Here is a 15,146-nt window from a genome sequence, read left to right as displayed (position 1 = left end):
TGATCAGGAGATCGAGCAAGAGATGAGGTGATAGGTACGTGCTGCTGCAAAGTTTTATTCACTTCTGTAATAAACAGAAGCAAATCCCATGGGGTGAGCCAGGCTATAATGTCATGCATAAAGTTTATAAAGTTTCAGAAGATGAAAAGAGGTGACAATACGGTTTTCATGCAGGCTGAAAACTTGGTGGCAGTGGAATGGCACGATGGCAAAAGGGTGACTTGTCTCTCTACAGTACACACTAACAATATATGTGAGAAAGTGCAGCAACAGACAATTGAAAAGTAGGCACCAAAGCAACACGTATTGTAAGCAGTGCAATGTGGCAATGACTGAAATTGGCTGCTTTGAGCGAGATCAGACTTTGCAGGACTTTGCTGTGTAAAATGTATGTGATATGTACAGTATGTGAAATCATAGAGTATGCAGGCTCATACAACATGCAAGACAGTAACATTTGTCAAAAGTAAATATTTTTTGTTGATTTGGTATGTTAAACAATTGCTTTGTGTTCTTTTTTAAAAAATGTTAGTTTTTGGAAAAATATTCAGCCCTTGGAGATAAGAAGCAAAAAAAAAATTAGCCCTAAAAGAGTTAAGATAGGGCCAAGATCTTCTTCCTAACAAACATTTGTTCTAGCTAGAAGGTAACAGAATCTTGGATACCACGGGTTGTCTGCAGGTGAGCTGGTGATTTTCAACTGCATGGCGGCAGCGATAATGAAGGGGATTGTAGACTTAAGAAAGAAAGGTGTTTAAATTATATAGCTAACATAGGGCACAAAAAGGAAAGCTGCTCAAAAACATCTGAGCAATTAAGAGAAACTGAAGTAAACACCAAACAAGTTTTATTTTTCAGCATAACACTACAAATGCCATTACACCTGTTCATAAAGCTTTTCTACACTGGTCAAACAGCCACTCATGTGTAGCTCTTCTGAAACCTTCAACGTTGTCACAACACATCCCACTGAATCAGCGCTTCAGGTTGGGGAACATTCACATGGGGCCACATCTGGAGCACAGAGTGGGCATGGCATGACTTAAGATTCTCCATGTTAAAGCAAATCTGCAAACCTGATTGGGTGTGTAGTTTATTAATTCCCCAAGGGGAAATTGTCTTTTAGCATCACCTTTGAAAGAGGTCAGAGTGCAGGGTCAGCCATTGCACAGCATCCTTGGAGCAATTTTCAGATTAAGAGCCTTGCTCAAGGTTAGGATCCTTCAGCCAGTATCAGGATTTTAACACAGACAGCCTTCCAGATACCAGTGCAGATCCTTACCTCAGAGCCACTACTCCACCCTTAAAGCATATAATCAATAATGACCATATCCTCAATGTAATAAAAAAATATTATACGTATGATTTTCCTAATACTTTGTTGGTATTTGAGAACCATTATGCTTCCATTGCTTCAATTATTGTTTGAACTCTGAATCATAGCAATGTTTCTAAATTTCATCCCTATTTATGGAATGTTTCTTAAATTTTCTCTGGTTCAAATTCTTTCACTCAAGATTCTGCTTAGAAGATACTTCATTTAAAGAGTCAACAATCTGCATGTGCAATGACCTGGCACAAGAATGGATTCTATTGACACAAAACTAATACGTCATACAGCGTTACTCTGTCATCAGTGTCGAAGGCCAGCCAGACCTTGGATCGTCTTTGAGAAATGACCTGAACCCAATCCATAGCTGTGGCATATGAAGAGGACTGGCCGTGGTAGACATTGACTTGATGAAAATGAACATGTAACATGCACACTTTGTTAGTGTTTGGCTCAGTATCAGGGAGTGTGGGTGTATGTTTAAGTGTGTCCTGGGTCTGGCTAACACTGCATCCACAGTTTATCCTGTGCCTAGTGTTCTCGTGATAGTCTCCAGACCCCAGCGACTCAGAAATGAATAATCAGAGTTTTTCCCCCAACTATAGTTATCAATGTGCTGGAGCATAAGAAATGCTGCACAATAAACATTCAAAAAAGCTGTGTCCAAAATATACAGCGCATAAATCTACCAGGTACCCTGCATTAAAAACTTGTAGCACACAAAAAATATAAGTGTTAAACTATAGCCAGTACGTCCTAGCATTTTAAAGTGTTGTTTCCAAAACATCTTGGAAACAAAGTAGTCTGCTTAATGACAAAGTCTGAACTCTGTTTACTTTCTAAATGTTGGGTTTGGGACACTGACAATATCCCCTTAGACAAAAGCCCATCTGGTGAATGTCATGTTCTTCTTCTTCTATAAATCATGGCATGATTTTTAATGATAATCTGCTAATCACTTTAAAAATGCAGGAGATTCTGCATCACTTGAGGTATTAAAAGAGAGCCAAGCACAACTGTGTTATTACGTTACAGATCTCTTAGTAAATGAGAGAACTATCTAAGAACTATAATAAAGTAGACTTGGTAATTATAATATTTCCAATGATGCAGATAGGGGCAACCTTAACAAATACTGTGCCTCCCTGCTTACCTAATTAGTGTTTTGTAAAATCACAAATATCCAACACAATCTCACAATCAAATGTGAAATCTAATAATTACTTATGATTATAAGAGTCAAATAATACAATTTTGTAAAGAAGCAATTTCACACTACTACTAAATAACATTTAACCTCCACCTGCTCTTGCCAGAAAGTAAATACACACATCCATAAACCTGCTTGCTGGTTCCAAAGTTTCTCACAGTAGCACATGGCAGGAGACAAACCTGGGTGGCAGCATGTCTATAAACAAGCATATGCAGGTGCAAACCCACACTCACGCTTTTTGGGGTCAGTTTAGAGTCGTCAGGTTACCAAACTGAAAGTCTTTGTGGATACGGGAGGCTACCCACAGCTTCCAGAGCAAATGCACAGGAGAAAAAGCAAAAATGCTAGAAACCTAGATGACAAAATGAAATCATTTAAACAATGATAAGCCCAGACTTTATTTTGAGACTAGTAAAGACCAACAGATAGAGGACAACTTGAATGTTAAATAGAGTAACTTGAGTTAAAATAAATGTATCCAAATAAATAAACTCATTATGTTTTAATGGTTTCATGCACTCTTAAGGAAACAGGTGAAAATTAGAGACAAAATAAGCCACAGGTTCAACAAACATCAATGAATGAAATTATTAAAAACAAGCTTTTCATCTGGACTACCTTAAATGCTATTTCAAATAAACACTTACAAATAAAAAAAGAACCCATATACAGTAACATAGTGAACAGTGGCTAATTTAAAATTCTTTTCCCTTGTACCCTTAAACTCATTTTTAATATTGTTAAGAAATCCTTACTAGCATGGAATGTTTCTGAAGCCTTCATATGGGGGCACTGTTAACAGGACATTGAAAAAAATCAGTTTTAACTTAAATATCTCTATATACAGTATATAAAATCAAGCATCTGTCTGTGTGCTTTTCAGGAGAGAACTACTTAATAAATTTAGATTGTTTTTTTTTTTATATAATTTACTTAGCATTCTGGTTGATTTCACGACTTCTCTCATCACGCTAAGTATCATAGTTCCGTTCCAGTAGTGATTTATTCGCGTAAATCCGAGAGAGCAGCTGCAGGCCCAGGGGAGGGGGAAGCGTGACATCAGGAGTGGGGAGCCGGACGGGGCCTTCCTCACTCATGCGTCAGACTCCGTTTGAGTCCCTCTACCTCTGACCACGTTTTGGAGGATACCTTGCCTCTGTTTAGCTAGCGATACCTGTTTGTTTATTGTTTTTTAAAGTTTGTCCTGTTTCACTACTACGTGGGTGGAGCCACGGGGGACAGCTAGTATTTAAGAACCATAAACCAATTTCAACCATATTGTACAAAGCCCTTGAAAAAACAGTACCCTCATAAATATAGCCCTTCCTTAAAAACCACAGCCTATTTGAATAGGTTCATGTTTGATTTACCACAGTTACTGCACAAAAGCAATCTTAACTTTTCTTTTTAATGCATGATTCAGGAAAAGGTACAATCTCCATGCTATTATACTTAGGCATATTTTCTGACTTTATTAACCACCCAATTCTACTGTACCATACAGGCTTGAGAATTATGTTGGGCACTGTTTCCTATGTAGCCTAATTCATACTTGTTAAATTGCCTCCAATTTGTACATAAATAAGATGTTAGTTCTCTGTAATTCTTGTCTGAAGTTGTATATATGGTCCCTTAGGGTTCTGCACTAGGACCATTACTGCTTTCAACCAAAAATGCTATCATTGCTAGAAAAAAAAATCATTTATTTTCACTTGTATGTAGACAACACTCACTTACGAGGTGTGGCAGAAATGTAATGAGACTGGCAACACTGCAAGCGATCTGGCAACGCTGCGCTGTTGTCCTTGATAGAGCACGTGTATCAGTACCCTCCCATAGCTCAGTGCGAGTTTCAACTCCTTCCGTTAACTACGTGATTTTTGTGACTGCTATTAGCGAAGTTGTGTTTTTGGTTGTGCGTCACGCAAAATGGAACAGCGGAATTTGGAGCAACGTTGTGCCATTAAACGGCAAGTGTGATGTTTGAAAAGTTAAAACAGGCCTATGGGGAACATTCTTTATCCCAAGCTCAAGGTTTTCGCTGGCACAAATCATTTTTGGAAGGCAGAAAACACGTTGAAGATGAACACCGTTCAGGGAGGACTTCAACTTCGAAAACCAATGAAAACATCGAACGTGTGAACACTCTTGTGAGATCAGACTGGCGTTTAAAATTAAGAATGTTGAGTGAACAATTAAATTTGAACAGATTTACTGTTCATCAAATTTTGACTGAACATTTGCACATGCGAAAGGTCTGTGCCAAAATGGTGCCGAAAAACTGCCCTCTCCATAACAGAATTTTTGACCTCAAAAGGCATTCATGTGGTTCCCCAGCCCCCTTATTCACCTGACCTCAGTCCGTGTGACTTTTTCCTTTTTCCTAAACTGAAAAATGTCCTCAAAGGACGTCATTTCGGGACTTTAGAAAACATCCAAAAGAGTGCAACGGACATGCTGAAGACCATACCGGTTTAAGACTTCCAGCGCTGCTACCAACAGTGGGAACAACGTCTCCATCGGTGTGTAGCTGCCCAAGGGAACTACTTTGAAGGGGATAACATTGATGTTTGAAAAAAATAAAAACTTTGGTAAATAAAAAATCAGTCTCATTACTTTTCTGCCACACCTCGTATATCTACAGTATCTAATGGCGTGTCAAGAGTGTTGATAATTGTTTTGGTCAGTTTGAAAACAAAATCATTGATAATTACTATCTTTAAAACATAAAAACAGCATAAAATCTGTGATTAAGTGGACAATCAATAGACACACAAAAAATACTATCAACCTTGAACTCTCGAGGGATTGAAAATTTGTTTTGCAAACATTACTGCATTATCAAAAATCAAAGGTAATATAGCAAAATTCTTCAATGGTTTATTCATATACCACTTAATTCATTCTGTTTCCAGACAGCAGTTAATTTGAAGTACAGACTTAAGGATCATAATTTGAACTTTAGTGGGAAGCACAAAAGCATTAAATACCTGATCTCAAGAGTCTCTGCAATGGCTTCCAGTGAGAATTAGGGTTGACTTTGAATTCTTCTTTTCAACATATAATTTTTAAATTAGTATATTCTCTCACACTTAACAGAACATATTAATGCATTGTAAAGGGGTGCACACCTGTTAAAATGAAGGGTTAAGTCCCATATAAGGCCTCCAGAAAGGGCATAAAGAGAGTTCTGGCACATGCCAAAGTGGAAGGACAGGAGCTGGTGGAAGGAACAGAACGATCTGTAAGGGTGCCATGGAAGTCAGCGTTAGAATGGGAAAGAGAGCGACATTGATGGCAGGCCCTCTTCTTAAAAATAGTAGGGTGGTGAGAGAAAGGCAGCATTAACAATACTTCCTGGCCACTAAAGGACATGTGGTTCCAGAATTGATTATGTGGGACTACCATGTTCCTCCAGTAGTGTAGGCAGTAGGCAGGGAACAGAACTGCTAATTAAGATGTTCCCACTGCTATGGCAGGATCTAATCAATAATATTTTAGAATAACCATCTTTATATCAGGGAAAAGGTAACTCTTTCTTCTTTGCTGCTTTTAAAGATTCGTTCTGGTTGTTGGCTCTTCTCTCTTTCTCTTGGGTCAGGATTAAATTTTGGTTCATTAACTTTGACTAGATTATATGGAATGTTATTTGCTTAAAATAAGAACAATAAAATAAATATATATAAATAAGATGTTCCTATAGCAAAACCATTCACTTATTTTCTTTAAATACCGCATTTTAGTAGCATTATAATCTGTTATTAATGCTTTTCCATTCTCTATCTCTCCCTGGAAAGCTGCTGAAAGACTTGGTGACTGCCGCCTTGGCCAAGCTGCTTCTCTTGGTCATCGAACAAGACATTTGTGATAGATAATCCTTGGAATCAAGTTGGGCAAAACATTATCAAACAATCATATTTTCCAGCATGTTTCAAACAATAGTGTAGATATCTGAAAGGGCAGCCAAGTGGGCTACGTCAGTCAGACTTTGGCAGCATTGGCATGCTATTTGAGAGATGCGAAGTTCAAGTTTCCCACCTGAACATTTCATATTAACACCCTTCAAGGTGGTAGTTAACATTTGTAGAAATAACTTTCAAACCCAATGTTGCTAAACCATAAAGTTTTTTCTGACCTATCAACTTTTACTATATACAAAAACAATCATCTGAACTTGAAATGGATTTTGCAGCCATAATGCACTTGGAGTGATGTGATAACCACCTAAAAAAAATAACCAAGTCTTGAATTGCTTTTTGTATGAATCATGTAGAAATCAAGAGGAATCTCATGCTCTTCCTAATACTCCAACCAGAAACGTACATGAACAGAATAAAATTGGAAGATGAATCATCACAAAAGTTAACTTTAAAAACTCTTAACTCTGAGTACAAGCTTTGACATTTTTCAAAGAAACCTGGACCTGGAGGTTCATTTTCTCTAGGAACATTGCCAGCAGAAGGGCATTTTTCCATTTTTTAATTGGCATCTGTACTTGTATTACCATAAATCCGATTACATTTACTAGAAGTTTATTTCAATTCTTGAGCAATAGAGTACGGATTTCTTTGTCACTGCCTGTTTAAATATACAGTACTGTATATACACAGTACAGTAGGTGCCTATAGAAGTGTTCCATGGCTAAGTCCGGTTCTGTTTTCTATACCATACAATATGTAAAGCGGCGTCAGTTCTCTGTGTCTGTCTGTCTTTTACAAAGGACAATACTTAAGAATAAATTGGATTCAATTAAACTGAATTTACAAAGTCCAACAATGCTCCGTTAGTGGCACAGATCAGCACTGTCTATTTTACTGATAAATCACTTTAACAGATATTGACATTGTCTAGTGATAATTGCTTAATAATATAGCCATGCAATACTTGCCCAGCTGCACACCACTGAAACAGTCATTTTCTGATACATCTGTCACACACTCACATTCAACAAAGGAGTCTAAACCCATTCAGACACATTAAATTACTCATCCAAGAGATATTGAATACTTAATTCTTAACCTATATTAATGAGAGAGAGAGACAGAGAGCGGTTGAGAGCATGCACTGATACCGCACCCACCACTTACTATTTAATTATTCAGTAACAGAACTGTGGAATTATAAAATTATACATTTTTAAATTATAAGTTTAATTTTTGTTCCTGATTAATTCAATGATTTATTATAGATGTTAAGCTGAAGTGTTTCGGAGCTCTGAACCTATTCAGAATTATTATAATTTAATTAGAAAGTGCATGCATCCCTTTCTATATCTGACCAATGTGGCAGATGCACAAATACAACATTTTCCTCCCTCTGATTAGCCTCAATTTTGATTCAAACATAAACAGACAAATTTTACTTGATGTGGAATCAAACATAATCTCTCATGTTTTACAAATATAGTATGCATTTTTGCACATTTTGATATACCACAGTTTATATTTTGTCAAGGATAAAACTGTACTAGCTAAGAGAAAATGAGGATATAACTTTGTGTTAAATTGCCTAGCTTCTAAGAAGGTAGCACTTCACAATTATCACTAGACAATGTCAATATCTGTTAAAGTGATTTATCAGTAAAATAAACAGTGCTGATCTGTGCCACTAGCAGAGCATTGTTGGACTTTGTAAATTTCAGTCTATCAAAACTATTCTTTACCCAGTCTTGGCCCTCCCGACAAAGAAAGAAAGAAAGAAAGTTTTATGAGTTTTGAATTGAACTTTATTAATCAATAATCAACAAATCATTTACATTATCATAAGTAAAATATATAAAAGAAAAACAACTCACCCCAAAAAGAAAGTGATATCTAATTCACATTTCAAATAAATAAAATCAACTCATTATCCTTATCTCTACAAATTGCCTTATGAACATGCCATCTTCTGCTGTGGGCTGGTGCCCTGCCCGGGGTTTGTTTCCTGCCTTGTGCCCTGTGTTGGATGGGATTGGCTCCAGCAGACCCCTGTGACCCTGTAGTTAGGATATAGCAGGTTGGATAATGGATGGATGGATGGACATGCCATTTTTCCTCAGAAGAATTTACATTTGGGGTCATTTTGTGGAATTTATATTCAAAGTACCCTCTGGCTTTCACAAGTCCCTGAAATATTCTTATCGTGTCACATTGCCTATTTGAATTCACTTTCATTCTGTTGACTTATAAACAGCCAGGGTTGGTCTGTCCAATGAGGAAATTCTCAATATGACATTCCTCCTGATTATTCTTATTTCCGGTTACACCATAAATAAATAGACAACCTTTAAAAGGCAAATTAAGAACACTAAAAACCGAGTTAACAACTTTTGAAAGAGATCTAAATCTACTACAGAAAAGAAAACTCTTTCTCTTTCTCTCTCTCCACAGAAAGGACATTTGTCTGTAACTGAAGGATCAATCAGTGGGAAATAAAGATTAACAGCAATGATGATGTGCAACACCCACCATTACAAATCGCCAGTTCCTTTGTTCAGTGATTCTGCCAAGCTGGCCCCGATGTCTTTGCTCCTCCAGGGCATCTCTGGTGTTGTGCTCAGTAGTTCCCGGTGTCGTGCCAGCATGCATATTCTGTAGAGCTCTGACCCCACAATGCCATCTAAAGAAGTTCTTCTATGCTGTAGATGGCGTGCATACAGGACATTGAGGTTCCAAACAGGCCAGCACCACAGTCACATCAAGAATATCTTCATTGGACAGCAAGGAAGACTCCAATAAGAGGTATTACTTTAGCTGGTAGGTTGGAATGGATCTTCTGCAGTAGTTGATTAGCCTGCCTCAGTGAGTGTAATCTTAACACCTCCACTATCTTCTCAGTTCTGTATCAGCAGCACTTTTCCACATCTATTCGATGGTGGACCTGGATTATTCCAGAACTGATAAGTAATGATTGGACTCTTACAGACTGTGTGACTTTGAGGTCCAGGACTGGGTATTCTAGAGCATAAAGGACACTTGCAGAGCTCCAGTCAACACAAGGCTCAAACTGTGACAGAAAGGCAAAAGGCCAGCAGTTGACAGCTGTTTAATGTCCACTAAAAAGTGCCTTGTCAATATGTAGATTTTCCCTCTTGTCATAACAAGACACAGGCAAGAGGTCTCTAGGAAGGTCTGTTGGATAATATAACAGTTTTTGCAAACATTGCAACCAGAAAGAGGCCTGAAATATCTTGGAGATGAGGCTTTGGAGGAAAAGAACTAGGAAGGAGTGCTGGAAAAAGTGAAGAGTCACTTGAAGGGTTGGCAATGGCTTTTATCTCATACAGTGGAAGGGTCTTGATTATTAATAACTTAGTAGCTTCAGCCATATGGCATAAGTTGATGTGTGTTGAAAGAAAGAAAGAAAGAAAGAAAGAAAGAAAGAAAGAAAGAAAGAAAGAAAGAAAGAAAGAAAGAAAGAAAGAAAGAAAGAAAGAAAGAAAGAAAGAAACTTGGGAGTTGTTCGGGTTGTACTAGGAAAAACGACCAGATGCTTGATTGGATTGAGATCTTGGTATCTGGACGCCAAGCCAACAGTGTTAACTTCTTTGTCACGTTCCTGAAACCATTTTGAACAATTTGTGCAATGTGACAGGGCACATTATACTGCTGAAAGTGGCCACTGCCATTAGGGAATGCCATTGCCATGAAGAGAGGATACATGGTTAGCAACAATCTTTAGATAGGTGGTATGTTTCAAAGTAAAATCCACATTAATGCCAGGATGCAAGGCTTCCCAGCAGAACATTTTCCAGAGCGTCACACTGCCTCAGCTGGCTTGCCTTCTTCTCATGGTGCATCCTGCTTCCATCTTTTCCCCAGCTAGACAACACATGTGCACCTCACCTTCTTTCATTGCTCCATGGTGCGGTTTCGATGCTCACAAGCATATCGCAGGCTCTTTCAGCAGTGGACAAGGGTCAGCATGGGCACTATGCCTTGTCTGTGGCTATGCAGCAAGCTGTGATGCACTGTATGCTCTGACCCCTTTCATGGCTAGCATTATGTTTTCAGCAGATTGTGCTATGGTAGCTCTCGTGTGGTGATCAGACCAGAGGGGTTAGCCTTCTCTTCCCATATGCATGAATGAGCCTTGGGCACCCAAAAACCTGTTGACATTTCTCCTGTCATCCTTCCTTGACCACTTTTAGTAGGCAATAACTACTGTATAGGCTGGAGCCCCCCACAAGACCTGTCATTTTGGAGACCCAGTCATCTAATCATCACAATCTGGCTCTTGTCAAAGTTGTTCAGACCCAAACGCTTGCCTATTTTTCCTGCTTCCAACACATTGCCTTCATGAACTGACGGTTCACTTGCTTCCCAATATATCCAACCCCTTGAGAGGTGCCATTGTAACAAAGTAATCAATGTTAATTTGTTTCACCTGGCTTATAATGGTGTGGCTGATCCAGCAATCGGAAGGTTGCCGGTACGAATCCTGTAAACACCAGAAGTGACTCGACTCCGTTGGGCCCTTAACCTGCAATTGCTCTGTCCTGGGTATGATGTTAACCTGCATCCAGCTGTGCAAGCAGATCCTCCAACTTGCAGGGAAAACTTGGGGGTTGGTGGCAGGACTGGTACTCCAGCCACTGTAAACAAATTCACACTGTTCCAGTGTGGTGCAGCTGCACTTGGGTCCAAATCTTGGTGGTTCGTTATGTGGAAGGTGCAGAAATGCACTGTGTTCAGAGCATGTTCCCAAACCTCTGATCAGTGTGTAGTGAATGATTAAAACAATAATCCAATAAAAAGTACAGCACACAACTGAAAATAAAAACTTTAGGGAGTTCATTTATGATCTTTCTTAAAACAATGCAAAGATGGATTTGTGAAGACCAAACCTTGACTTCATAACCGCACCCTGAGAGTTAATTAGCTCAAATACCTGTGCAAATTTGAATGCTAAAATTTCTGTTAGGTTGTTAATATAAGAAAAACATAGATTCATTTCTGCTACAGAAGTTTCGCATGTGCAGTTTTCTAATTTTTAAATGACATAATCCCAATTGGCTGTTGTAAAATAAGGATAACGGCTGCAGTAGTAAGTGGGTATGTACAGCATGCCCTATGAAAACTGGTAAAAATGACTGAAAGTTTGAATTATAACATATCTGTGTAGACGTTTACAGTACCGAGGTGCTTTAGAAAGCAGTCATTAAATATGATGCAAGACAAAAGTATTATCTCAGAACGTGGAGTTAGAATTTAAGCACTACAAAACAAGCATTCCAAGTCGCACAGCGAGCAGCACCAAGCAGAATAACATAACATTTCAGAGCCCTAGTAATCCAGTTCAGTCGGGAGCAGCAGCCCATCATGGCAATATCAAACGCGAGGCAGGATTCAGCTCCAGACCAGGCATAGATGAGTGCGGAAGGTGCACATCATAAATAGTCACTACATGATTACAAAGCTATTGGTAAATGTAAATGTATTTGCTCATCGGCGCATCACTGTGACAGGTGGCGAATGAATGTCTTTACATTAAGGTGGCGTTTACAACATGAAGTAACGCACCCCCTCCTCACGGACAGGCGTGTTCTCGGGCCGGCTCTACTCGCAAGCAGGCGCCACTCTATGCGTTTATTGCGTCTGTTTGCTTTGAGACGCTAGTTGTTCCTTACCTTCCTCTCAGCCCCAGCCGTGGCCTTCGATCTGGGTGCGCCGGCCATGTCTTCTTAGCGCTTGTAACCGCAAGAAGTTGCTAGGCAATTTGAAACATTATAAAAGCGCGGGGCGCACAGCAGCGCGACTTGTGTCACCATAGAAACTGCGCGCCAGAAATGGACGTTGTGATTGGACGCGAATATAACGGGAAGAGCGTAACGGATTGTGCCCAGACATTCCTGTCCTCCAATACGACTGCTGGGTTTCCAGGTGAGGAGGAATTCACCCTCCTAAATTCGTGGGGAAATCAGAACCATTTGAGGGGGATGAGTTTAATGGGGGGAATTATAGGGGGACAAAAATATAACATGAAAGGATTTTTCAGAATAAGGGGATTTTTCAGTTGAATTACCTTCTTATGGGAATAGAATATCATACCTTCCACTTTTTCCCCACCACCCAAATGATCGATGAAAGCAAAGTCAGCAATCAGCACCATACTGAACTTTGCAACCGCATACTTGTCATTGCTCCGCCCACTTATTTCGAAGCTCGTGTATAATTGGCTAGGGTTCAGAGTGGATTGTGATTGATGGCTGTCGGACACTAGCAGAGGGACTGGGCGGTCTCATGGTCTGGAATCCCTGCAGATTTTATTTTTTTCTCCAGCCGTCTGGAGTTTTTTTTTTTTTTTTCTGTCCACCCTGGCCATCGGACCTTACTCTTATTCTATGTTAATTAATGTTGACTTATTTTATTTTCTTACTGTGTCTTTTATTTTTCTATTCTTCATTTTGTAAAGCACTTTGAGCTACATTATTTGTATGAAATTGTGCTATATACATAAATGTTGTTGTTGTTGTTGTAGCATTCTTGTCCCTCCCCAGTCTATTTATGTTATGTTATGTTAATTTTTAGATAGATAGATAGATAGATAGATAGATAGATAGATAGATAGATAGATACTTTATTTTACTAACTTTATAAAGAATGTTTAGAATTCCAGCTAAGCAATAAAGCAAACCTAGGACTAGTGTTAGCTTGTAGAGTGCTGTGTAGCTGTCGTCTTAGACTCACAAGATTAGAATCAAATCTTTTTGAGTATATTTCAGTGTAACATTCGCATTGCCAACTCCGAAAGCATCGAGGTACAGGCAGAGACTCAGCGTTAAATGGTATACGGGACAAGAGATTTGTTTAGGCAGAGTAAGTTATTTAACTCTTTGAGGGCTGAATATTTTTTCTGGAAAGCACAGAAAGCAATGGTCTCACACATAAGTCAACATAAAACGTCACTTGCTATGTGCTGTGGCTGCTGTTGGCGCATGTTCGGCATCTCTGGCGGCAGTGGCACCTCGTTGGTCAACAGGAATGCACGGTGGGCCTGCTGCCTGGCTGTCTTCGCACAGCAGGTGTCTGGTGGTGATGGCTGCAGTGTGATGCAATATGGTTTGCACCTCTTATCATCATAAGTGTTGGTCCTCCCAGGCTGCTGCTGTAGATGCATCAGCTACACAAAAGTGTTCAGCACCACGATCAGCTGGGGACCAATCGAGATGATGCTGGTACCAAACTTTCATTTTTGATATCCATCTCCAGATCACTTTCATCAAACTCGGAGTCCAACAGGTCAGAGTCCTATTCAACAAAATTATGTAAAACTTCCATGGAGTATTTTGCTTTGCACATTCACTTTGGTCTCTCACCAGATGTCGATGCCATTTTAGAGGTTGTATACTCTTCGCTACTCATGCACACGTAGAGAATCGAGATTCAATCATCAACGCTATGTAACTTTCCTTCTAGCAAAGAGAGTCAAACTAAAACATAAGGGTGAGTTTTGTTGCAGTTTATAGTTGATTATTGTCCTCTACTCTTGAATTTTGACAAAAGTCAACATCAGCCCTGAAAGAGTTAAATAATTACTTTTAATTTCTAAATTGTTTGGGGTTGTACACGTAAGTGTAACTGTGATTGCATATTATATTTTTGGGTAAACATTAACTTGAGTTATTCAGTTTTAAAATGAAGCTCTCTGTTCCTATCAGGGCACAGAACACTGCCCTTAGATATTTAGAGTGCTTTCTCCATTTATCTGTTCATCATCCTAAACAGCTTATGCAGGGCAGGGTTACAGGGAAGCTGGAGCCTATCTGAGCAAGCATTGGTCACAAAGCAGGACCAGTTACTGGACAGGCTGCCAGTCCATTTCAAGGTAAACACACACCCACCCACCCACACACACACACACACACACACACACAAACACACACTAGGGCCAATTTAGCAACACCAATGCACCTAACCAGTATGTCTTTGGATTGAGTTAATTAAATTAATTAAAGAGTACATGCTTTCATTTTAGCATTAGCATGGATGCTCATCAAGTGAGGTGTTTTAACCTGTTTTGGATTATAAAGGGTGCTCACTGTTTGTAAAATATTCTCCATGTAGTGCAGAAACATGCCCTTCTTTTGTAGATGGCATAAAATAATGATTAATGATTTTAAAGTTTTGATATTTTAGAAAATCTGTAGCCTAAGCTGGTTAGTTACATAGCTAGGCAACATAACTGAGAAGGCCATGCTTTACAATAGATCAGTGGTTTTTTTTTTTAACAACCTGTATTAAGTGTACACTGTGGTGGGTTGGCACCCTGCCCGAGATTGGTTCCTACCTTGTGCCCTGTGTTGGTTGGGATTGGCTCCAGCAGACCCCCGTGACCCTGTGTTCAGATTCAGCGGGTTGGAAAATGGATGATTTAAGCATACAAATGACTAAACAAGAGATTTAATTTTTCAGAGTAATAATAATTAATAGTAATATTACATTTTATGGGTGGCACGGTGGCGCAGTGGTAGCGCTGCTGCCTCGCAGTTAGGACACCTGGGTTCGCTTCCCGGGTCCTCCCTGCGTGGAGTTTGCATGTTCTCCCCGTGTCTGCGTGGGTTTCCTCCGGCGCTCCGGTTTCCTCCCACAATCCAAAGACATGCTGGTTAGGTGGATTGGT

The 15,146-nt window shown here is 39.4% G+C and overlaps 1 protein-coding gene across 1 annotated transcript in view; it reads right to left on the bottom strand.

Moving 5' to 3' along the window:
* Positions 1-12,203, bottom strand: part of stpg4 (sperm-tail PG-rich repeat containing 4) — an 83,255-nt gene extending 71,052 nt beyond the window's left edge. Inside the window, exon 1 of the mRNA XM_039738333.1 lies at positions 12,154-12,203. Within this exon, the coding sequence (XP_039594267.1) occupies positions 12,154-12,201 (48 nt within the window). The 5' untranslated portion in view covers positions 12,202-12,203. The remainder of the gene's footprint in view (positions 1-12,153) is intronic.
* Positions 12,204-15,146: the final 2,943 nt, after the last annotated feature.

This window comes from Polypterus senegalus, chromosome 16, assembly GCF_016835505.1.
Source record: "Polypterus senegalus isolate Bchr_013 chromosome 16, ASM1683550v1, whole genome shotgun sequence".
Lineage (NCBI taxonomy): Eukaryota > Metazoa > Chordata > Cladistia > Polypteriformes > Polypteridae > Polypterus > Polypterus senegalus.
This window is presented reverse-complemented; position numbering and strand designations above follow the sequence as displayed.